Consider the following 25,597-nt stretch of genomic DNA (forward strand, 5'->3'; position numbering starts at 1 on the left):
CACGGCAACGCCGGATCGTCAACCCACCGAGCAAGGGCAGGGACCGAACCCGCAACCTCATGGTTACTAGTCGGATTCGTTAACCACTGCGCCACGACGGGAACTCCTGGTGGAACATCTTATATCAGCCAAAGAACCTGAGGGGCTTTCTTTTTACTTCTACCCAGTTTGTGAGAACTTGGGTTCCTTGGGCATGTCTCTTGGCCTCTGCCAGTCTCCTTTCGTGCACTGAGGAGGAGGCAGCCAAGTCCTGGGGCCTCCCTGGCAGGCCTCAGGAGGAAAGCACCGTGGCCCTCCCCCCTCCCCCCCACTTGATTTTGAGGTGACCCCTCTTAGTCCAAGGGAGAGCAGGGCCGGCCAGGTTTTGACCCTCTGGGCCCTTTAAGCACTTTGAAGGGGGGGTTCAAAGTTGAAGGTTCATATGGAGCCCTGAGTTCCGGTGATTACTGGGGAATACCTTAGGAGCAGGGAAAAATGGTCACCTTTACTCCAGCTCATTTCTGTTTTTCTACACCCTCCTGGCAGAGAAGTCTGTAGCTGCATCTGGAAATGTATAAGCATGAGTGGGCTTTGGCTCCATTGGTTTATCTTTGCTGATGTGTGATCTTCCCCCAAATCCTAGGATGCCTCCTCTGAACAACACTGCTGTCTCCCAGAAATTAAAGCTGGGTGCATTTGGCTGAACCAGCTAACTGGTCTAATGCCCTTCTGTCACTTGATACTGTGAAGGAACTTCGCAGTTCCATCTGCTCCTAGAGAATGTGTCGCCAGCACGAGGGACTCTGCAAGACTTCCTTGATTAGCCGCTCAAGTTTTCTGCTTTGGATACAATTGCAAGCAGTGTGTATGTTGCCAGCATTTCAGGGGGTTCCCTGGCGGCCTAGCAGGTTTAGAATCTGGAGTTGTCACTGCTGTGGCTCAGGTCCCTGCTATGGTGCAGGTTCAGTCCCTGGCCCGGGGACTTCCACATGCCACAGACGCAACCAAAAATAAATAAGAGCAATTTTTCAAGTACACACTCTGGTGTATCTACCTTTAAGGACTTAGTGCCTATTAGGTAGAACCATGTAAAACTGGCATTTGTGTAGGTTAAAAATTGTAACATGTGGATCATTTCATATGTTTTAACCTCATTTAGGACTTAAAATGTAAAGTCAGTTCACCAGGGTTTTGGAGCTAATATTTCTTAATTCTTACTTGCATTTTGTATTGCCAGCCTAGCATTTGTATTTATAAAGAACACCATAACTTAACTGCTACTTACTGTTTATTTTTTTCCTAGCATTTTATTACAGAAGCTTATTTGCCATTTATATAGACTTTTAAAATACTCTTTCAGGAATTCCTGTTGTGGCGCAGCAGGAACTAATCCGATTAGGAACCATGAGGTTGCAGGTTGGATCCCTGGCCCCGCTCAGTGGGTTAAGGATCTGGTGTTGCTGTGAGCGGTGGTGTAGGTCGCAGACACAGCTAGGATCCCGCGTGGCTGTGGCATAGGCTGGCGGCTACAGCTCCAATTTGACCCCTAGCCTGGGAACTTCCATATGCCACGGCCTCCATATGCGGCTCTAAAAAGCCAAAAAAAAGAAATTACTGTTTCAAACCTAAGGCTTTTCTCCCCTTTTCCCCTTAAATATAATTGAATTCTTTGCTCTTAGGCTCATCATACTATACAAAAAATTAACACAAAGGTTCAGTCATGAGCGAATCATCTCATTTTCGAGAAGGTCTCACATGTCAGCATATTGCACCATAAAAATAGATTCCTGTACCTTTCCAGAGGCTGCTGTTTAATCATATTGGAGACGGGGCCTTGCCACGAAGTGATCCAAATCTTTCTGCGCCTGAGAAAGGTGAGTGTAGAGCCAGCCCCTTCGTCGTCCTGGAGCATGTGAGGGTTTGTTTTGTCCTCATTTTCTCCAGTCTCCCATGTGTCTGTGTGGAAGGCAGAGCTCCAGGCCTTTAACGATGGGGACTGATTTGCTCTCACGGGGATAAAGGAAAGGCAGTGATTCCTGATGTCGTCTCCACAAACTGTTTTCTTGTAGGATTTAACAGCAGAATCAGAGCAAGGCAGGGACTCCTCTGTCTGATGGCTTTTGGTGTCATTCCATGAGTCATGGAGGCACTTCCTGTGCTGCCTGAAACCAAGTTGCCAATGAGGCTCCTTGTTCAGCACAATGAAAACAAGTACCTTGAGTCCCTGGTCCCACTTTTTGTCTGCCTCACCAAGCTCATTCTGCCAGCTCATCTGTTGTTTGTGGTGACTCAGATGCTATTTAAGAATGGCAATCCAGTGCATAATGGAGTGTGCCCTGCCTCAAGGTCACATGAAAACTAAGGAACAAACACATGCATAGCAGTTAATAGCTAATTAGCATCAATCTGTGCAACACAGCAGAGGACAAAGAGCCAATTAAATGTGGGGTCCTCAGTTGGGGGAGGAGAGGTAGGGGTGGCAGCAAGGCACCCACTCACCTCCCAGGGTCAAGCTTCAAAAATCAGAGCAGTCACCAAACTGGTGAATTAAGAGCCAGTAAAGAAATGTCCGTGTTAAATGCATTTTAATTGCCATCATTAAGAGCTAGATGGCGTCGTCATTTGACTACACTGATACATTAAACCTTTCCTTGGGAGATAGCCATCAGCGAGACTGTGGCCAAAAATTATCATAGAACACACATTTTGCTTTAAAGTTGCAAAGCAAATATTGATCTTTGTCTGGGGAACTTAGGAATGTGGTCTTTTTCTCACCTTTTCTACCAAAGAAAACCACAAAGCCCATCTAAAAGGAACAGAGGAAAAGTATCTTACCTGTGCCAGCTCCATCCAATGAAAGTGGTAATACAAAGAATGATGAAATGTTGAAATTCTAGATGCAGCCATCAGGTGGCAGTGTCTGTTCAGGGAGCAAGCTGTTGGCACTCTCTCAAGGCTTGGTTTTGTAAACCTCATCTGCAAAGCGGCTATTTATAACCTTGTGTGTCTTGCCCTTGTTCCTAACGGGGTTGTTCCGTATTTCTGCATCTTACTGAAGCATGGCGCAGGCAGATCACAAAAAAAGGAATGATACTGTCAGTATTCCAAATTATTTTCTTGAGGACGTTCTTCCGTACAGCCGATAGACTTCAGGAACAAGGGCCCAGAGGCCGGTGTGGCGGGGCTGTTCCTGCCCAGTAATTCTGCCAGACAGTGGAAATATGGGCGTGCCATGGTCTTCCCCCCGTTAGGGTGCACTTGTCCAGAAACTTCCACTAAGAATCAAGTTTTAAAAGAGCCCAGTGACAACATCTTCCATCTGTTAGCCAGCATCTAAACACGTTTGTCATTCTCCAAAAGTTTCTACCCCTTCGTGTAGCGATTTGTAGTTCGGTTTGACTGCTTGAGGAAAAGACAGAGACGTGTTATCACCCAATTCAATGTCCACTGTCACTGTGAGGTAGGCAATTAGATAAAGTTTGGGTATGGAGGAGGGTTCCTTTTTTTTTTTTTTTTTAATCGAGTTGATTTCTTTTTTCCTTCTGGAATGGTTCTTTCTTCTAAAATGTCAAGCGTTCGAAGAGCAAAGTAGACCGTGTGTTTTTAGCTGTGTTATTCCCTTCCAGCTGTGAATCCCACCCCTAGCAGCTGGAGCCTGGACAGTGGGAAAGAAGCCAAGAACATGTCGGATGGTGGGAAACTTATCTCTCCCCCTGTCCCTCCAAGACCCACACAGACTGGTGGGTATTTGAAGCATTTAACAATCACTTCTTTAAAATAACTTTTTTTTTTTCCCGACTACTCCAACCTGTCCTGATTTCCTCAAAAAGGTAGGCATTTGATGTCCAAGCTAAAACCCTTACCAGTAGCTACATAATGCGTTTGCAGGGTTCCCCCTCTTTCCTGAACTTCTGTTGCACTAAGTCAAACAGTGCACCATTCCTAACAAACCCCACAGATTGGGTCGAATGTTCTTTTCCTGGGTACCATCCTCAGGATGGGGGGGGTACCCTAACCTTGCTCAGCCATTAGCATCTTCTCCATTGAATGACCTCATTCTTACCAACCTCTGCTGATTCCAGCCATTTTACTCAGGACTGACGTCACGGGTTCAGGTGGCCCCCAAATAGGACTGACTGGCTGTAATTTTGATAGGCTTGTGGGGAACAAGTAACCTTGCATCTGCAGTTATGTGTGCTCAGAGGGATCTGTATCAAAGGGTCATAGTCTCAAAGGGCTCATTCAAGGCATTGCATCCCCTATGGCCTAGGCCACACCCACAGCAATGCAGGATCTGAGCCACATCTGTGGCCTACACCACAGCTCACAGCCACGCTGGATCCTTAACCCACTAAGTGAGGCCAGGGATTGAACCCACAATTTCATGGTTCCTAGTCAGATTGGTGTCCACCATGCCCTAGTGGGAACTCCTTGAAAAGCATTTTCTAAAAAACAGTAGTATCTACGGTACGTTGGTTCTTGGGCCAATTCAAACTTGTAGGTAAGGATGCCGATAGCTCTATTCTAGGTCTCTGTGGGAGAACATCTTTCCAGGGAAACATGGCTGTGAACATGCAGTGGGTGCAGGGGCTGCTGTGGCGTCCACCGTGATGGTGTCAGGGGACACCTTAGCCAAGAGGAAGAGGGTCCCAAGCACCATACGCCTTGACTTCTGCCAGAAATGCCATTCCCAGTCAAGGTCTGCTTCTCTACACACACACATGCTCCTCTCCCAAACTCCACCCCCACAGTGGATGGGCTAGGAGAAGCCATGGGGGGGATGGAACATGACACGTGCTGCCGGCCATGCTGTAGCCCAGGATGGAGGCTGCACAACCCCGCAGTGTGGGAACCCAAGCTCAGGGTGCCTAGGCGACCATGTAGCTCCCCCGTGAACCTGGCAGGGCTGCCTTCCTTTCTGCACTGATTGCTGTCATGGTCTGTCCTCATGTCCTCATGTGTGCTCACTGTTGGGGGGGGTGGGTAACTGCCTTTTTTTCCCTTCAGCCTTTCCGTAGCTTTCTTACATTTCACACCTCACTGTGACAGCTGGGAGAATGGCAGCTCATCACCGAGCCAGAGACGCTGAGCTCCCTGAAACCTCTGTAGGTGGAACCGGGAGGTCTGGCTCATCCTCACCGTGCTGACGATGTCACAGCAGGGTTTTAGTGTGTGTGGTTATGCCTTGGAGAGCTGGATTTGACTCACAAGCCACACACAGAGCAGTGCCACCACCCAGGCTGTGTTCTTGATGTAGGGCTTGAAAATCGGTGGGGGGGGGGGGTGTGAGGTAAAAAGAGGGTTCTTCTTTGCCACAATGATGAAATGCATAGGGCACCATCCCCCAGAGAGAAAGGGAGGACTCAAGCACAGACATTAGAGGGAGAAATTGACAACTTCCCACATCTTGTGTGGACATGGTCAATTTCAAGAGCCTAAGGGCTGTGGAAGGGGAGGCTGATGTCAGCATATTCCCATGGACCTATCCTCGGCTGCCTGGATGACCTGCCTCTTCCTATTCCTGCTCAGGCCAAAATGAGCAACTATTTCCCAACATCTGCTCCCTGGCACCTCACACCTAAAAGTACCTTTTGAAATAGACCAAGTATCTAGACTTTGAGGAAATGGAAAGGAGGTTGGACCAGTTTGGGTTAAGGCATCGTGTGTGCACTGGTGACTTTTCACTAAGTTTCCCCTGTCTTGGAGCCGCCGCCCTTTGTGAGAAGTCTGTTTTGGGTGGGCATCATTTAGTCTCTCCCCCAACCCCCTGGCCTAGGAAGTCTTGTGCACTGGATTACCTGTATGGGTTTGTACACATAGAGGGCTTTTGCAGGTAGTCAGCTGTCTGGTTTTTCTGACTTGAAATGATCTCCCTCTGTTCACAGCTTCACCAGCAAGACACACGACATCCGTATCATCCCCTTCGCCTGCCGGGCGATCTCCATTGAAGGTACAGGTTCTTATGAGACTGAAGCTAGAAACTGGCCTCATATTACTTTTTTCCCCTAAGATTCATCCCTGCTCCATCAATGGGTTCCTTTATCTGGACAGACTAGGCAGAGCACATATAAAGAGGGGGGAGAGGAAGAAGAATAAGAAATCCCCACACCAGGCTTGCCCTTAGGGGAGTCTCCTCATGAATGAGGCCATTTATTTTCAGATTATTAGCCTTTTTCTCCAAATGGTGGCAATGAGCAAGTACCAACTAGAGTGAGGAGATACACTGAATTAGGAAAGAAATGGTCCCTGTGTCTCTCTCAGGGCTGGTCTTTTGGTTTCAGAGACATCAAAAACAAACTCAATTTAAAAACATCAGCAATCAAGATCTAGTAAGTATTCTCCAATGCCTTTTTCATCAGCCTCACCCATTTTGAAAATGTCAAACCCAACTTTTTCTCTTTGAATATTTTACACCACGGCTTTCATTTACATTTGGAGACACATCCTTGATAATGAAAAACAAGGCCAGAAAAATTCTGGGAAACAAACTGGAAAGGTTTAAAGGTCAGATGTTTGATTTGGTCTGTAGACATAGGCTATTTAACACCTTAAATGCACAAAAATCCCTCTTGAAGGTGAAGAATAACATTTAGTCTCTATCCAAATGAAATCAGGCTGGAAGCAAGGATTGTCGGTCCATTCAGAGGTAGGTGTGCAGCGTTACTACATCAGGGGCTGATGTGCGGTTGAAGTGAGTCTTCAGAGAATGATTTTGTACCTGAATGACTTAGGATTTACATGCACCATGTCCTTTTGGTGGATGAGACATTTCTAACTAATGTGAAAGCAAAAGACAAATTAGCTTCTGCAAACACACAGGGGCAGGTTTTGATCCAGTGCATCAGTGGTGCTAAGGATCGGTGCTGATAGAAATTGAGAATCTGGAAGGAAAACTCCCCAAATGGAGAAAATTACAAACCAGGTGTGATTTGGTTTGCACTGCCAGCGTTTCTGATGTCAAAATTTGCTGGTGGGTGCAAACGGTCTGCTCGTTTTGCTGTCAGTCTGCTGTACGGCCATTAATCAGAAAGCACATGGGACTGCACCCAGCCGGGAAGCCACAGGCTGTCACCTTGATGTGATGGGAACAAAGCAGCACGGGCGTTTCCACATCTTTCCCTCTCCCTCATTTGCCTAGAGCCCCCATGTTGCTGTAGATGTAACACATGCATCTTTTCAACTTGATGGTACAGAGTAGTCATAAGTCTTAGGAATTGATTCCGAAGTAAAGAACCCAAGGGCTACAGTTGTGTTCAAGTAGCCACCAGATAGTCCTGTCCCCAGATTTGCCTGTGCTCCTACTGGCCGCAGGTAGCCTTGCAGCCTTTGCTTTACAGGGAGGTTTGAAGAGAAAATGGATGGAACGTTCCTGTTCTAACTCCTGGGTTTCATTAGAGGGCATCGCTCTACCAAGTACAAGCTTTGCTGTGCTCGGAATGCAGAAAACTCTACCTGATAGTTTTTTTTTCCCCCCCTGCAATGAAAAGATGGAATAAACCCCATGGAGAAGACTGAGCTTACCTGCCTTGTTTTGAACTTAGGGTCTAATATGTAACAAAAACAACAGTGAAGCTGGATCTCTTAATTGGCCATGCTTAATTTTAGGCTCCTGCTAAATGAAAGGATTTGTGTCTACCAACGTTATTTTGTTTAAAAAGAGACACCAGGGTAAAGTTAGTCTAGGATAGCATTTCTCAACGTTTGTTCCAAAGAACATTAGTTTTATAGGCCATTATGTGATAAATGAAGGAAAAAAAAAGTCTATGGTCAAATTAGGTTAGAAAACACTGGTCTGAATAAAGTCATTTAGGTTTCTTTTTTTTTTTTTTTTTTTTTTTTTTTTTTGGTCTTTTTGCCTTTTCTAGGGCTGCTCCCGTGGCACATGGAGGTTCCCAGGCTAGGGGTCCAATTGGAGCTGTAGCCGCTGGCCTACACCACAGCCACAGCAACGTGGGATCTGAGCCTCGTCTTCAACCTACACCACAGCTCAAGGCAACACTGGATCGTTAACCCAATGAGCAAGGCCAGGGATCGAATCCGCAACCTCATGGTTCCTAGTCGGATTCGTTAACCGTTGAGCCACGACGGGAACTCCTAGGTTTCTTTATTATAAGACTTTAACAAGCTAATATGCTTTGAATGGACTCAAGGAGGACATAGGATACGGCCTTTCCCAAGGGAACCCTCTTTTCACAGAGCCTCTCTTGGGACACCAGTTAGGCAAGTAGCAAATGCCGATGCCAGCAAGGCTTAGGCAGCCACCAAATGAGGGAGGCGGCCAGGAGGACTCAGTGTGGTGTGGTGAGGACTGAGAAAACTGAGGAACTCATGCCCGCTCTGAAGGGGACAGCCCCTGCTCAGCTTCAAAAGATTATCTCTAGATAAAATATGAGCTGGTGTTGCTAAAACTTCCAGGGCTTAATGAAATGCTGGAAATCTGGAGTTCTGTAGGAGATCGTCCTATCTTAAAAAATTAACAACTAAGGCTTTTTAAAAAACACTGCAGATGAAACAGCTTATCTCTCACACTAAAACCTGAGGGCTGCCAACATGCAGCTTCAGCCTGAGAGTCGGGACTGGGTGCTGAAGACTCCAGGGCAGGGCCGAGGGGCCTCCTGCCCTCCTTCTGAGGGCTGTGGTGGGATTCCCACCCCACTTCCAGCTGCCCTGCATCCTTCTCTGCAGTTCACATGCCCTGCAGAGCTAGAAAGGGAAATGAGTCCCTGGATTTTTTTTTTTTTTTTTTTTTTTTTTTTGGTCAGTTTTCTCTTTTTCTAAACCTGGGACTAATATGTTCCTGCATTTTCCCTCTGATTATTTGAACCTTCTTTCTCTCCTGCCCATGCTGAGGAGTAAAGTGAGGGGAACTGAATGACTGCTGGGCCTGGCAGATCAATGCCTGATGCTAAGTCCAGTCAGCTCACACATTGGACTCTGGGTGTCTGCCTGTGCCTTGCGGGGCTGCCAGAACAAAGCACCGCAGACCAGAAGTTCTCTAGGAACAAACGTGTTCTCTCCCTGTTCTGGAGGCTTCAAGTCCAAGATCAAGGTGTCACCAAGTTTAGTTTCTCCTGAGGCCTCTGGGCTTGCTTTGCAGCTGGCCACCTTCTCCCTTTGTCCCCAGGGTCATTTGTCAGTATGCATGCATCTTTCGCGATTCGGTGTCCAGTTTCTTTTTTCCTGTAAATCAGATTGGATTGGGGTCCGCCCTGAGGATGCGTTAACTTAGCGCCTCTTGAAAGGCACTGTCTCCAAAAGTGGGGGGCTGAGGCTTCAACCTGTGGGTTTCTGGGAGACTCCGTGGCCGCTCATCGCAGGGCAGTGAACTCCATGCTTTGCCCCCGCTTCTCCTCCTCTGCGCAGGGCTCGGTGCAGTCCTTCACCCCCTCTCCAGTGGAGTACCACTCCCCGGGACTCATCTCCAACTCCCCCGTCCTGTCGGGCAGCTACAGCAGTGGGATTTCGTCCCTCAGCCGGTGCAGCACGTCCGAAACCTCAGGTTTTGAAAATCAGGTGAACGACCCGTCGGCGGGGCCGGGCCTGAGCTACAGCGGCCCGGAGGAGCCGGTGCGCAAAGAGAGCAAGACGCCGCCCCCGTACAGCGTGTACGAGCGGACTCTGCGGCGCCCGGTGCCGCTACCTCACAGCCTCTCCATCCCGGTCACGGCCGAGCCGCCCGCGCTGCCCCCCAAGCCCCTGGCGGCGCGATCGGGCCACCTGGAGAATGGGACCAGGAGGACGGACCCCGGCCCGCGGCCCAGGCCCCTGCCCCGGAAGGTCTCGCAGCTGTAAGGCCCTTTTCGATTTCCCCGCGGTGACTCCTTGGCCGTTTACAAGCAGTGAGACGTATGGGGAGAAGACATTTAGTGTAGGCACTTTAATAACTTACTCAGATTTGTCTTTCAATGAATGGAATTAAAACTCGCTTATTGAATAAAATGTTGCACAATATTAAAAGTTACTGATCTCAAACGCCAGATGTTCCAAGTATGGCTGAATTTCATTACAACGTCTCTCATTTGAAAATGATAAATAGTGAGAAAGACTTCTTTTCGATCTTTTTAGGTTCACTTTTTTTTTTTACATAGTTTAATCTTGAAACCCATACGATATTGTCGGACAAGACACACCCTGAAAATGTTGTATACTTTTTACTGAATACTTGATACTTCTTGAAAGCTTATTAAGTGAATGCACATCCTAACAATGGTCCTTACTTTAGAAGACTTCTGTAAATAAGGTGAGATTTCCAGCTCTTTGGATGAGCAGACTGATGAATGCCCCCGCCATCAGAATTAACAGTTAAAGCAGGCAAGTGAGACGAAAAGCTTAAGGGGTTGCAAGGATTGGGACTGGAAGTGGTTTTGTTGTTGCAACAAAAATACTTCTTTGAAGTTGCTTTTGACATTTGACTGACGTCTGCATTCTTAGAACGCTACTTTACCAACCGGTTGGTAAATCCTTTAGCACCCTGACACCGTGGGATCTACTGTATTTCTTTTCAAGGTGCAATGTACTTCCAGAGTTCCAATAGGGTCGATTCAGCAAAAGCCCCCTGGAGAAATGTTTACTTGAATCTCGTGCTTCCTTTACTTGATAGGTTCCTCTACCAAATTTGTCATTGAAGAAGAGCAGGTGTTCAGGTAGGCACAAATTAATGTGTCCCATTAACAAGAATTCAGGAATCAATACAGGACAGTATTAAATCAATAGAGTAAATGAAGAAAAAAAAGAAAACGTAGAGGAAATATATGAGCATGATTAAATGGCAAAAGGACTTTCAAAAAGGCAAGGGCATTAATTCTCAATCCTGCACAACATACAAAATTCCTCACAACTCTCCAGTGTTACCAGTGGAGCTTGTCTTCTGAGCTAATCCTATTGTCCTTTTATTGAAGGATGGCTGTAGACTGCTCTAGCTTGAATATTGCAACATAGCATCTTAGATCTAGATAGGGACGCTAATGCCACAGTTGTAGGAGTGTGAAAAAAAGCACCTTGTATGTAGTAATGTATTTTGTATCTTTGTTTTCTTTACTGACTGTTTATAACACTCAACTGACAATAGCTATGAACTGTATTTTAAATCATACTGTTGAATATTTTCCCTCTTTTGTTGGGAAGCGCATTTTAGTTTAACTGTGTCTGTTTTTGTTGATAGCTTACCTGGAAGGCAGTGACCACTTTTTTATATTCCCTTAATGAAACCATTCAGCAGGGATACGCTGTTGAGGCTGGTTATAGAGGTTTTCTATAATAAATGTTCAAGTATTTTTGTACATAACTGGTTAATTTTAATAAGAGATACCATTATGTGTAAAAAAAAAAAAAGTAAAAATAAAAGCAAACAATTGTGGATGCAGTATGATTGTTATAATTATGCCAAATACTTTATGTATGGAAAAAGAATATTTGTACATATGTGCTTTTAACAATAATTCTGCCATATTGACTTTACAATTTTGAATGTCAGAAAAAATAATATATGTTAAAATATTTATGTTTAGTGAAAGTATTCATAATTGAGAAAAGGAACATATGAATTTTAGCTTTGTATCTTGCAAGTTTTTCAGTTAGAAATTTCTTGAACTAGCTTTTACTTTTGATGATAACACCTTGTGTTTGTAATCACATCCTCAAATATATCTCTCTCTATATATAGGAAGATCCATATTTCTGTTGCTTTAAAAAAGTAAAGCCTTCCTTCCATTTAAATAAGGTGACATGCATAAGATAACAAAGCTTCTTTGATTTCCTTTTCCTCTGTAATTTAATAGATTTGTTGACTAGTGCTTGGGCACAGTATAAATTGGTGTCATTCGCTCTTGAAGCCATTTTTTAAAAAAATTTTTTTGGGCAATGAGCAGTTGATCATGTGTGTGTATTTCTGAAGCAGCTGTATAGCAGAACATTTTCAAGAGATTCTGTTAGCTCGGATGTTCACGTTGGTGGCTGCTGACTGGTAAATATTAAATAAAATGACCTGATTAATCTTGATATTTCTATCTTTATTCGTGTCATCAGCATATCTTTACCTGGAACAGAAGCTGTGTACATCACTGCCAAGTGTACAAAAGGAATAGGTGAGAGTTGCTTTTGCCAGCTAGACAAACTATCTGCGTGCCAGCTTTCTCCCTGATTTTCATAAAACATGAAATACCTTTAACGCTGCAAAATCCATTGACTACCAAATTTGTTAATAAAGTCAAGCTGTTAATTCTGTGAGATTCACCTATGCTATGTTAGACTTAGAACATTTATGTAACTCAGTGCTAAGCAAGCCCTTGTTTAAAGCCTCTGTCCCATTAAATACCAAAACCCTTTTAAAGGTCATTGTTAGTGTCCTCCTCATTATTTCACAACATGAAGTGATTTTTTAGAGCATTCTTGGATCATTTTTATTACCACTGACCCCACAAGTATTTCAATTCTACAAGCCTAATTACAATATGAATAGCTCCTTTTCCCACCTGAGTTGTCTTCTCTCTGGATTGATATTGATTGTTCTACAAAACATGACAAAATAACCAGTTGCACAGGTTTGCCTTTATTTGATCTTTACACAATGAAAGATGGCTTGTGCCAAAACGAAGTCTTTAGGCATTGATGGAAACAAACCTTGACCTCATTACCCAAGAATATGGTTAAGAAGACTTGAAAATTTGATAGAATGCTAATCCCCTGACATTACTATTATTTCACATATTCCTTTTGTCTTTTTCTCTAGGCATATACGACAGTTCTCCTACATTGTTGAGGGCTGGTTCCCCAAGTATCCCAGCACAATCTGTTCATAGTACTGGGCTGAGTTCACTGCTCACTGACATAAAGGAGAGCATCACCTAGGGTCTCAAAGGGTCAAGGGCAAGATCAGATTTTATTGAAATTCTGGGCTTCTATTTAAGGTGGCTCTTTCCATGAGCAGGCCTTAAGATTGGGTCAAGATCATGATATCATTGTTGAGGGTTCGTTACAAACAGCAGGGCAAGGATTTGGGGTGGAGGGGTTCAGAGAGGCTTAGGACCTAAACTGTAAGTTGATACTTGCTATTGACAATTGGATGGGTCTGTTGAGAAATTAAATTATGAAGAATAAAGTTATTCCCCTGGCAAAAGATTCCTGGAAGAGTGAAGTTATGCCCGCGAACTTCGGAATAGTGAAGTCATGTTCACGTAGAAAGAAGTTGTATGGAAGCGACAGTCTCAGTGTTCAACGTGTATGTTGACATCGAGGTCATCGCAGTGTACCTGGAGGGGCTATCTTTATTTTTTGTTTAATGTTAAAGTATTTTCATACTATTGCATTGTACGTAAAAAGCAAAATAGATATTCCCGCCATTTACTTAGCCATTCCCCAATTAACAGACATGATACTGTTTCCAGTTTTTCACCACTGCAAATAACACACTGCGACTATACTTTTGCACCGCTTTTCCCATGTTTTGGATGAGTTCCTTAAAATGGAGACCTAGACTAAAATTGCAAAAACAAGGGAAGGATGCCTTTGTAGTTATTTCACATATTTGGGCAAATGATTTCCCCAAATAACTTTAGTGCCACCAGCAATATTTTTCCCAGATTGGATATTTGATGCAGTCATTTGGTGTGTGTATGTGCGGGAAGAAAATACTGCCCCACTACCTAAGATTTGAGACAATGTTAAAAAATCAATTATGTAAAGAATTTTGTGCAAGGAAATTGATATCCTTATTAAGTAAATGAAAAGGAGAGATGAGGAGACATTAAAGGAACTGGCACTGACACTTAGAGGGTGCCTTCTGAAAATACCTCATCCCAGAGAAGAGATTGCTAGGAAGGTATGTTAGATCCTCTCTCTGTATAGAATACGAGAGCAGCCCCAACATTCTGAACACAAGTACCCTCTCACTTACCCAGCCTTTACCCCTGTCATTCATAATCAGTGAAGGAGCCAAAAGGCTAGAAGAGAGAAGAACACCGACCTCAACAGCCATCATAAATGCCACCGGCAGCTGAATGGAATGTCCCAAAGAAGATGAGGCTGATGAAATGCCTGATGTGTTGGGACTTATAATCAGGAGATTGTACTTTTGGAAGAGACTTGAGGGATGGATGAGAAAGATACCTAGACAATTACGTAAGTGAAGGGGGAAAAAATGAACTCCAGCGAGAACAAAAAATTGGTTAGATAAGTAAATATAATTAGACTATACTATGTGGGTCAGCTACGCATACTATTCACACAGTCAGGGAAATATAAAACATAGATTCATCTAACCACAAATTACTATTATTTTTGTCTTTTTGCCTTTTCGAGGGCCGCTCCCACGGCATATGGAGGTTCCCAGGCTAGGAGTCTAATCGGAGCTGTAGCCGCCAGCCTACACCAGGGCCACAGCAACACAGGATCTGAGCCGTGTCTGCAACCTACACCACAGCTCACGGCAATGACGGATCGTTAACCCACTGAGCAAGGCCAGGGATCGAACCCACAACCTTGTGGTTCTTAGTCGGATTTGTTAACCACTGAGCCACGAAGGGAAATCCTAACCACAAATTATAATTATTACATTGGAAGGATGAGAGTAAGGAAGGAGTTTGTGTACAGGCAGAGTAACCAAGGTCCTATCTTCCATATAGGAATGTCAATCGGTAATGCCTAGAATGTAAAGACTGTCACGCAGCAGCTATTTAGGTGTATGAGTAAGAGTTAAGAAATAACTTAAAAATTGAAGATAATGGCCTTTCTGGAGTGAAACTGGTTGGAGGACAGGAATGTTGCAAGGAACCTGTTTTTCATAATGGTTTCGACAACTACCAGCATGTTCGACTGTGATATATTTTAAGAGATTAAAAAATAATTTCTCCAACATTCCTTTAGGTATCACCACACTGGTTTCACTTCTCTTCCTTGTTCGTTTCCCTTCCTTTATGTGACAGAGCAAATCTGGATTTGAGCTCCTTGAGAAGTACATCTGGAGTTTGCAAGGAGATTTCTGCTTAAAAGGAATGGGTGTGGCAGGTGGTGGCCCATGAGGAAGAAAAGTTTCTGGTGCCTTGTTGGACTCCTTGGAGAAGTGATTGGCAGTAATACAAGCAAATTTTAATCCTGTTCGTTACTTAATCCTGTTTGTTAAGTCATTTGCAGTAGATTAAAGAGGCTGACTCCTCTTTAATAGCACTGAGCAGCCAATAGAAAAATTTTAGTCAGGTCTGAAAAGGACTTTGCAGGTAAAAGCAGTTTACAAGTTCCCTTTGCATCAATGATGTGAATTTTCTTGTCCTGAAAAAAGCACACACAGGTCTTGGTGTGACTGACTTGAGAACAACCGTCAACAGTCCTGGGTTATTTCTCTCCAAGAGGGGAAAATGATGTTATTAGCAAATAATTCATTAAAAAAAAAATTAGTGAACACACGGTGAGCATTACAAGAACTTCAAGCCTGTGATGGAGAACAGACTTGTGGCTGTCAAGGGGGAGGGGAAGGAGTGGGATGGACTGGGCGTTTGGGATTGGTACATGTCAACTATTGCATTTGGACTGGATAAGTAATGCAATCCTGCTGTATAGCACTGGGAAGTGTATCTAATCACTAGTGATGGAACATGATGGAGGATAATGTGAAAAAAGATTGTATATAAATGTATAAATGGGTCACTTTGCTGTACCGTGGAAATTGACAGAACATTGTAAATCCACTGTAATAAAAAATAAAATTAAAAAAAGGAACTTGGCAGAGGATCTCCTGGTACCCTCCCCATTTTTCCCCTCACTGTACCTCAGCCTCTTGTCACAACTTCCAAATCTTTGTTCCAAACCCAGACAAAGAAGGGCTCCCCTCGTGAGTCCCCCATGAATCCACTCCACCTCACCTCCCTCTTCTGAATCCTTCCTCACCAAAGAGGAAGTGTGGGGGAATCTAGTTGTGATTTTTGATTGGGTTCATCCAGATCTGAGAGCTGGGCTTGAAGAACAAATAGAACTAAATGTTTACTAATTTCAGGTAACTTTTCTTCTTTTTTATTCATTTTGGTCTGACTTGAGAATTTACAATTTGGCATTAAATTTCAAAACATAGTTCAGAGAAAAATATAGCCAAGATAAAAGGGCAAGCAGACTAAAAAAAAAAAAAAATATATATATATATATATATATATATATATATTTGCACCAAATATAACAATATTAATATCCTTATAAATAATTCATATAAATTGATCTTTTAAAAATGATAATTAAGTCTGTTAAGAGGGGAGTTCCCTTTGTGGCTCAGTAGGTTACAAACCCAACTAGTATCCATGAGGATGAGGGTTTAACACCCGGCCTCACTCAGTGGGTTAAAGGTCCTGCATTGCTGTGGCAAAGGCCAGCAGCTGCAGCTCTGATTTGACACTTGGGAACTGTCCATATGCCACAGCTGTTGCCCTAAAAAGCAAAAAAAGAAAAGAAAAAAAGACTGTTAAGAGGCATAAGGATTGGAAAGGAAGGGAGAAAATATACTAATAGGCAAATAGATAATTCACAAAAGATAAACCATAAACAAACATATGGTAAAATAATTATCTGAATTACTAATCAAGCAAAACAAATGAAAACAACAATGAAGTAACATTTGTTGCTTATGAAATTAGCTGAATGTATAAATGACAGAACCAATTCTAGGAAGAGTATGATGATAAGTTGTACTCCTGGACATGGCTAATGGCACTAAATTAAGATAAATTTTTGGTTTTTTTTTTTTTAATGGCCACACCCAAGGCCATGGAGTTTCCAGGACAGGGACTGAATCCAAGCCGCAGTTTCAGCCTACCCCACAGCTGCAGCAATACCAGATCTTTTAACCCACTGCACCAGATCAGGAATAGAACCCATGCCTCCACAGTGACCCATGCTGCTTCAGTCAGATTCTTAACCCACGGTGTCATGGCAGGAACTCCAGGATAACATATTGAGATGCAATTTGGCAATATGGATCCAGAGTCTCAAAAAATGGTCATGGTCCTTTGAGCTATAACTCCATTACTGGAAATCTATGAGAAGAAAATAAATCTAAATGTGACATGAGTCTATGGAGAGACAAAAGGCAAAACTTTCAAGTCATAGAAAGGTCAGTATGGAGATGGTTACGTAAAATGTAACAGTCAGTGGAACAGTATACACTATTTTTAAAAATGTTTTTGAGGACTGGTAGCAAGCACTTTAAAAAATACACCAAAGTGATAGTAGTAAGAGTTGTTTCAAAGTAGTGAATTATGGGTGATAATTGTTCTTTAAATTTTCCAAATTTCTGAACAAATAGTTTTTTGTTTTTTTTTTTTAAGTTTTAATGGAATTAGACAAGAAGGCCAAGGATCAACCAACTGAGAGTATTAGCTAGAAGTAAGAAAACCCTGAATAAGCAGGAGGAGCAACCTCAGGCCTGGGTCTGGTTTAAGTTTATTAGTCTCTCCAGAGTGAATGGGGTGAACTGATCCCTCCTACTCACCAATGCTGGAGCCCCCAGGAATGGAGTGTCGTTTTTTTGTTTTTGTCTTTTTAGGGCAGACCTGAAGCATATGGAAGTTCCCAGGCGAGGGGTTGAATCAGAGCTGCAGCTGCTGACCTACACCACCTCCAGTAGTGTGGGATCCGAGCTGCATCTGCAACCTACACCATCTCGCATGGCAACACAGGACTCTCAACCCACTGAGGGGGCCAGGGATCAAACCCTCATTCTCATGGATATTAGTCAGATTCATTACTGCTGAGCCACAGTGGAAACCCTGGAATGGAGTGGATTTGGGGCATCTGGGATGCAATTTCAAGGTGGGAACTGAGGAACAAAAGAAGTAAGAAAAAGGAGTATTGGCCTGCCATGGAATCAGTGCTCCATCGGGTAAAAGAGGGGTGCGTGTCAGCAGTAAAAAGGCTTGGGGAGTGAAGCAGGTGGAAAGAGGTAGCCTAGAGCAACAGCCTGGAAATAACAAGAAGGGACCGTGAAGAGTGTGGTTGGGAAAAGTGGCAAACCTGACTGCGAGGACTAAGGGAGTTCCTCGCAAGCCAGTGTTGCTCTGTTTCGGAGTTTTCACACATTTTTTCATAAGATAAGAAAAATGAGAATAATATGACTCGCATATATTGACTCAAATATCTAACGGTCTTTACTTGGGAAGAACTTTTCTTTGATCTTCTTTATCTAGGGGTTACAATAATGTTCAGTATTTGAACTGCTAGTGGTAGCAGATAGAGGTTTTCCCAGTAATTTGCAGAGTTAAAAGCGAACAACTTTATAACTGGCATCCATTTTTTTGTTTTGTTTTTGTTTTCGTCTTTTAGGGCCACACCTGCAGCATATGGAAGGTCCCAGGCTAGCGGTCCAATCAGAGCTGCAGCTGCTGGCCTGCACCAAAGGCACAGCAACTCGGGATCCAAGCCACATCTGCGACCTACACCACAGCTCATGGCAATGCCAGATCCTTAACACAGTGAGTGAGGCCAGGGATCAAACCTGCATCCTCATGGATACTAGGCGTTAGTATCCTTGGGTTCCTTACTGCTGAAACACGATGGGAACTCCACTCCATTTTTTTTCATTGTACTGCTTCGTGAAACCTCAAAGCCTAGGACGCACAGTAGGAGGAGTGGAGGTGGAGGGCCAGCTATCTGAATGGAGATTGTGTAGGTGCTGGGGCTTCCATCACTCTTGACAGATGCAGAAACTTGTAATACTCCTATTGCAAGAGTCTAAAAGACTCAGCATTTACAGGAATGCAGTGATTAGTTCTCACCTTGGCTTCGAGTATTGAGTGAGATCTAGTCCTTAGTAGTCATTTTTATGCCATTTAGTAAGTTTCAACCTGTTTTACTTCCTCTCTACCTCATCCTACTCAGCTGTGATTTCAAAGACTTTCTAGGCGAAGAGCCTAGGGTTCATTTTGAAGCTTGATTGCTGCAGAATTCACGTCGAAAGTACTTAAGTGACCGGGTGCGTGGGTAATGGCGGCCAGACACTGATTTACTTTTCTCCCGCATTTCTGCTACTGGCTTTTAAAGAACATCCCCATATTCTTTAAACTGGTGGAAGACTCTGTTATTCAGAAAATTTGCTCAAGTCAGATGCATAAACTGTTAGGAACACAGTACTGAAAAAACGGATGTGCTGAAGGTTGGGGCTAGGTGGCAATAGTAAGCATGCGTTTATTTGAGGTGCTGAAATGGTCCTGGACCTCCCATGGGACTCCTAGGAATGCCCACCAGCTGCCTCGGGCAAGAGCATCCACTCATTACCACCTGTCAGTGATGCTGAGCAGAGTCATCCATTCATCTATATTTAATGAGTGGGCTGAGGCTCACTGCGGAAGGCAGTTCATTCTCTTATTTGGCCCTTTATGAGGGATGGAAACTATTAGCAGAATGAGGCCCATGTCCCTCCCCTTAGCAGTTTCTAGATCAAGATTAGATTTATCGGGGTGATTAAAAGTATTTATTGAGGGCCTACAAAGAACACAAAATTATGTGTATACAAAGTTTTATAATCATCGCCATTTTTGGAGAATTTATTCCCAAGGAAAAAAATGGAGCTATGTGTATTAACTAGTGAAAATATCACAAGAAATGCCATCAAGAGAATGGCCAAATGATTAGTCACCAAATGAGGGGCACAGCCCATAAATGCAGACTTTACATGACACATAACCCATCCAAAACCTAGGTTCAAACACCCTGCGTATCATGTCATTGGGTTCATTTATTTTCATGGAAACTCTGGAACAAAGTTTGTCCAGGACTCATGATCCTGATGCCTTTTGTGTTTCCTTAGTCCTAGAAAAGGGCCATCGGCTAGATGGCATGAATCTGACATGTTTGATGTGAGGCCGTGATACTCCCAGTTGTGGTCCTGGGGACATAGGAAGTAACAAGACAGTGTTTCCACCTTGTCTAAGAGTCTCCACCCTGATGGAAAGGAAGATAAACAGACCAACACTTAAACACAGCATTATTCTCCTATTGTGCAAATAACTACCAGCCCTCTCTAAAATTCTCCTTGACCCAGAAATTGAACTTCTAAAAATTTATTCTAAGAAAATACCCTTACCAGAAATGTACACAAAGATTTATGCATAATCATTGCATTATAATCATTTTTATAATAGTAAAAAATTTGAAATATTTTAAACAGCTAACAGTAGCCAATAGATTTAATCAAATATATATACACTAATTCCCATCAGGTATTAAAAACTATGACCTGTATGTATATTTTTTGACCGGGTAATTTATTTACCACACTGCTAACTAAAAACCTTATGATCTAAATTTTTTATTTTTTAAAGTCTAAGTGGGTATAATATAAACCCTTTATCAAACAATTATATATACATACTTGAATATATGCCCCAATGTTAGTACTAATTAAATCTAATTAGAGGAATTTTAGGTTTGGGTTTTTCTCTTTTTGCTTATATATATTTTCAATTTTTCTATGCTTTTTTTTTTTTTTTTTTTTGCGCGCTTTTTAGGGCCTCATCTGTGGGGATATAGAAGTTCCCAGGCTAGGGGTCGAAGCGAAGCTACAGCCACTAGCCTACACCACAGCCACAGCAATGCAGGATCTGAGCCAGGTCTGCGACATACACCACATCTCATGGCAACTTGGGGGTCTTTAACCCACTGAGCGAGGCCAGGGATCAAACCCCCATCCTCATGGATCCTAGTGGTTTTCGTTAACAGCTAAGCCATGAAGAGAACTCCCTAATTACTTTTGTAAATAAAGAAATAACTAGCTAAGAAGATGAATAAATGATAAGACATGAAAAAGACTATAAGAGAATGGTGAGAAGGATGCCATGGTAGTATTGAGGCATTTAACCTAGAGTGAGGGTTTGTGGGTAAAGTGGGACAGAGAAGACATCACAGAGGTGGTAGACCTCGGTCAAAGACTAAAGAATCATCAAGAATGACACAACAGGGAGAAGACATTCCAGGAAGAGAAACTCATAGAAGCAGACACCTGGAAGCAAGCATGCAGTGTTTAGAGGATGGTAAATGGGCCAGCTCTGATTGCAGGAGCATCTGGTGGCAAACAGAGAGCAGAAATGGAACTCAAGAGGTGAGCAGAAACCAGGTCAGGAAAGGCATGGTTTGGCATGCCAGGGAACTTAGACTTTTTTTCCAGTGGTGATAAAGCCTCTAAAGCATTTTAAGGAGGAGGAAAGCATGCTCAGGCTAATGTTTTAGAAAGATTGCTGTGCAAGATGACTCAGTGGTGAGGAGGATAGATTAGAAGAAGCCAAGATTGGGAGAGGCAGGAAGACAAGCTAGGGGTGCCCATGGGTTTGCAGTAAGGGCAATGAAGGCAGAGTTGTAGAGAGCAGGAATGACAAATAGAACAGATCTGTCTGCAGCAGAAATAATAGGATTCATCCAGGAGAGAAATAGCCCGTAGGGAAGGTGAAACTGTTCCTGAGGATGGAAAGGGATCTAGAGGATGGATGAAAGGAGGGATGTCTATTTATCTGGGACTCGATGCTCAATATAGAACAGTTGTGTTTTAGAGATATAGTATGACTTGATAAAATTCACTACTAGTGGCCCTATTTTATCCATATATCAGAAAGAGTTATTTGCTGAAAGTAAAGACAGTGAACTGGTAAAGTAGACCTCAGGAGAATTGTGAAATTTTGGCCAAATTTGTTGGAGCTAGTGATGCCTAAATACATATAAGAATGGAGTTCCCATCATAGCTCAGTGGTAATGAACCCCACTAGTATCTATGAGGATGTGGGTTCAATCCCTGGCCTCACTCATTAGGTTAAGGATCTGGCATTACCATGAGCTGAGGTGTAGGTCACAGACGTGGCTTGGATCTTGAGTTGCTGAGGCTGTGGTTTAGGCCAGCAGCTATAGCTCCTATTCAACCCCTAGCATGGGAATTTCCATATGCTGCACGTGCTGTCCTAAAAACAAACAAACAAAAAACAGCGATTACTAGGCAGTGAAGGCTGTGCTTAGAATACAGATCATGAATTTGTGATGGCACCAGTTGGTACAACTTTGTAACTTTCTCTAAAACATTCAGTGGCCAACATCCAGTACCTAGGAAGGCAAATAAAAGTTGCCTTCATCTTGATTCACTGTAGTTGAGGAGTAGTAGGGCTTGAAGGACCAAGGCCCCAAGACAGATGTAAAGCACTGGGGCTTCGGCTAGGCGAGGTAGGGGAGGAAGTAAAATACCCACTGGGGGTCTAACAGTCTTGGAGGAATGTACTTAGAGTATCGAATGAAGCTAAAGAACGCGTTTGGAAGAGAGAGAGCTGGAAGGAGAGAGAGCAATGAGCTACAAGTAGGGTATTGTGGATTATTTCAGAGCAGTTCTGGGGAACCAACAGTCTATGGGGTGCAGTGGAAGTGAGTGGTTGTTTGTTTGCCATAATGCAGATTTGATGTAATGGCCCTTGATGCATTCTTCTTTGGAATACTTTAGCTATTTTATTATTTGTACAAATAATTATTAATACAAATAATTTTCTACCCCAAATATACTATCACTCATGTCTTTAGAGGACTTTGATTTTCCATTGGTTAAAATACTTGATTATTCTATTCTGTAGATAAGAATCCACCAGGGTTGGGGGAGTGGAGGAAGATGGGGTGCAATCTCCTGGCTCTCTCACCGGCCCACGCTGTAGAGTATACTTCTCCAGACCTTTCCCCACATTTGGGACGTTTCATTGTAACACCTTAACAGATTCATCACGAGAAGCTTTGGACTCCAAGACCCTTGTTTGGTACGCTCAAAAACTCTTCTTCAAATATTTCTCTCTCCAAAGCACTGGTAGGGAATCAAATGAACATTTATGGCCCCAAGCCCATGGAGGTACAACTTCAGAAATCTTTCTTCATGAACGGCTCCTAAATGAGCCCCCCCAATCATATTTTTAGTCTCCAGATGGCAATTTGCCCTTCCTTTGTACCATCCTTCTCATGCTTTTCTTCATGCCCCAGCACTTTCTCACTGACTAGTCATCACTTCAGATATAACCCCCAAAATGTTGTTTATACAAACAGCAATGAGAAGATGAAAAGGTTTGCTTCCTCTCTATATATAAAAGAAGTCCAAAGAGGAGTTCCCGTCGTGGCTCAGTGGTTAATGAACCCAACTAGGAACCATGAGGTTGCAGGTTCGATCCCAAGCCTTGCTCAGTGGGTTAAGGATCCGGCGTTGCTGTGAGCTGTGGTGTAAGTTGCAGATGTGGCTCGGGTCCCATGTTGCTGTGGCTGTGGTGTAGGCCGGTGGCTACAGCTCCGATTAGACTCCTAGCCTGGGAACCTCCATATGCCAAGGGAGTAGCCCTAGAAATGGCAAAAAAAAAAAAAAAAAAGTCCAAAGAGGCTGAGTTTCAGAGCCTTGGGAACTCTGTTAGACATAATGAGCCAACAAACATCTGGTCAAACAGACACATGCATTAAAACTAGGTTGTGGGGCGTTCCTGTCATGGCGCAGTGGTTAACAAATGCTACTAGGAACCATGAGGTTGCGGGTTCGATCTCTGACCTTGCTCAGTGGGTTAATGATCCGGCAGTGCCGTGAGCTGTGGCGTAGGTCGCAGATGAGGCTCGGATCCCATGTTGTTGTGGCTCTGGCATAGGCCGGCAGCTACAGCTCCGATTCGACCCCTAGCCTGGGAACCTCCATATGCCGCGGGAGCGGCCCAAGAAATGGCAAAAAACCAAAAAACCAAACAACCAAACACAAGAACAAAAACAACAACAACAAAAAAACTAGGTTGTGGTGCCCAACAGATATGAGTAGATGCTGAGGAGCAGAGGTGGCCACAAAGACCTCGAAGACTGAATTTCACAGTAAGTATTTTTCATCTTTTCTGTTTTCTTTTTTATGGTTGTACCCTCAGCATATGCATATAGAAGTTCCTGGGATAGGGATAGAATCCAAGCTGCAGCTGTGACCTATGCCACAGGTGCAGCAATGCTGGATCCTTAACCTACTGCACCAGGCTGGGGATCAAACCCATGCCTCTATAGCAACCCAGGCTGCTACAGTAGGATACCTAACCCACTGCACCACAGTAGGAACCCCATTTTTCATTATTTTCTCATTATTTTCTACCACGAATAGTGTCCAGGTCATTTGTGTCACATTTGGAATAACTAGCTTAAGTACTGAGATAATCTTTTTCCCATGGAACCACAGCCATAAATTGTGGTTATCAATCAAACAAGACAGCACCGGAAAGAATTAAAGACCCCTATCTTCCTTATCAATTACAACCAGGCCAATCTCTCTGACGCTGTTCAGAAGACAGATTCTCAAAAAAGCACTGTTGTTATTTTCACCTGTGGGTTTCCCTTGCTTAGTGACTCATTATCCATTCATTTAACAATTATTAGGAGGATGTTATATGTTCAAAAATACCCTCTCAGAGGTCATTTTTTCTTTACTTTAAAAAGGAGACCTCACCAACCCTCAGGGCTTCAGTGGTATTGTTAGAAGAACAAATCACAAACCCCTAAATAGTGAGAATTGTACCTGAGGATTTGTGGCTGAGATGGAACAGTTTTCCGGTAGTGAGAGCAGCGAAGTGGGACCGGCCTGGCACTAGACTAATCTATAAGGTCAGACCTGCTGCTGGAGTTCTGATCAGCTGTGGGGACTAAGAGCTGACATTGTTCCACCAAGAAAAGCACAAGGTCCAAGTCTTACAGGAATCTTCTATCATGGCTTAGGCATGACTAATCCATGCCTAAGCTTGGGCAGGGGAAACTCCACAGGGAAACCAGAAGGTAATGGAGGCTTAGGAGCCTGGTAGGTAGTTCTACTGGAATCTATGAAGTCTTCTCAGAGACAACAGAGTGCCAGCCTCCAGACCAGGGGCAGGGACAGCCAGTGTCCATCAGAGTTCCAACCAGGAGTCAGGGTGGGGAGTGGAGAGCAGCCCAGTTGTGTAAATTGACATTTACATGGAAGACTTGGGCTTAATAAGATTCTAGAGCCCACTGATATAAAATGACAGTAGGAAGCGAAGTGATAGATAGCAGAGAGCAGTTCAGAAGCCCGCAGCCAGCTCTGGGATACCACATCTCAAATGAGAGACAAAACCCCATATACTGAGGATACAATTCCAGAACCTCCTGCAGAGCACTGGGCAACCAGTACCATGATGGGTGAATCAGTAGTCCAAGTCAATGCTGGAGTCTGGAGGTGAGCTATGGAGAATTTTAAATATTTTCTGCTTCCAATATTATTATCTCTGGAACTGAATAGGACACAGCTTTCACCGGAGGTGGGAGAGATACAAGAATAATGTGGAATAATTACCATCATGTTGCTAGAGAAAACAAAGACACGAGAAAGGAAGAGTTGGATAGTTGACATTGGTCCGGCTGCCTAGTGATGCTAACAGGGCTCTGGTCTTTCTGCAGTTCTGTGACACCATCCTTAGGGATTTGGTTCCTTCTTCTCGAGTGTTGCTTTATGGGCACAAGGTAACTGCTGTAGTCTCAGACATCATGTACAGATTATAAGGGGGAAAGAGGAAGAAGGGACAATTACAGCTATGTCTTCCTCATTTATTAGTAAAAGTAAAAGTTTCCTGAGTCTTAAATAGACATCAGTACATCTCATCAGCCACAGCTGTATTGC

The 25,597-nt window shown here is 43.5% G+C and overlaps 1 protein-coding gene and 1 long non-coding RNA gene across 16 annotated transcripts in view; both read left to right on the forward strand.

Annotated features, from left to right (window-relative positions):
- DOCK4 (dedicator of cytokinesis 4) overlaps nt 1-11,976 on the forward strand; it is a 457,247-nt gene extending 445,271 nt beyond the window's left edge. For 4 of the 15 annotated variants that reach the window (XM_021079277.2, XM_021079280.2, XM_021079278.2 and 1 more), the window contains 5 exons: nt 1,781-1,853; nt 3,606-3,719; nt 5,865-5,929; nt 6,261-6,308; nt 9,343-11,976. In XM_021079277.2, the coding sequence (XP_020934936.2) occupies nt 1,781-1,853; nt 3,606-3,719; nt 5,865-5,929; nt 6,261-6,308; nt 9,343-9,771 (729 nt within the window). In that variant the 3' untranslated portion in view covers nt 9,772-11,976. Of the gene's footprint in view, nt 1-1,780; nt 1,854-3,605; nt 3,720-5,864; nt 5,930-6,260; nt 6,309-7,316; nt 7,495-9,342 lie in introns of those variants that run through there. The other 11 variants (XM_021079279.2, XM_085005748.1, XM_021079281.2 and 8 more) reach the window with 4 other exon arrangements.
- Nucleotides 11,977-13,286: 1,310 nt separating this feature from the next.
- Nucleotides 13,287-15,687, forward strand: LOC146395007 (uncharacterized). Its single transcript, XR_014834221.1, has 2 exons — nt 13,287-14,094; nt 14,898-15,687. It is a non-coding gene; the product is annotated as an uncharacterized LOC146395007 (long non-coding RNA).
- Nucleotides 15,688-25,597: the final 9,910 nt, after the last annotated feature.

Source organism: Sus scrofa, chromosome 18 (assembly GCF_054392235.1).
Source record: "Sus scrofa isolate SSC_HxYL_T2T_F1_AM1 chromosome 18, Sscrofa_HxYL_maternal_Yorkshire_Landrace_v2.0, whole genome shotgun sequence".
In the NCBI taxonomy this organism is placed as follows: domain Eukaryota; kingdom Metazoa; phylum Chordata; class Mammalia; order Artiodactyla; family Suidae; genus Sus; species Sus scrofa.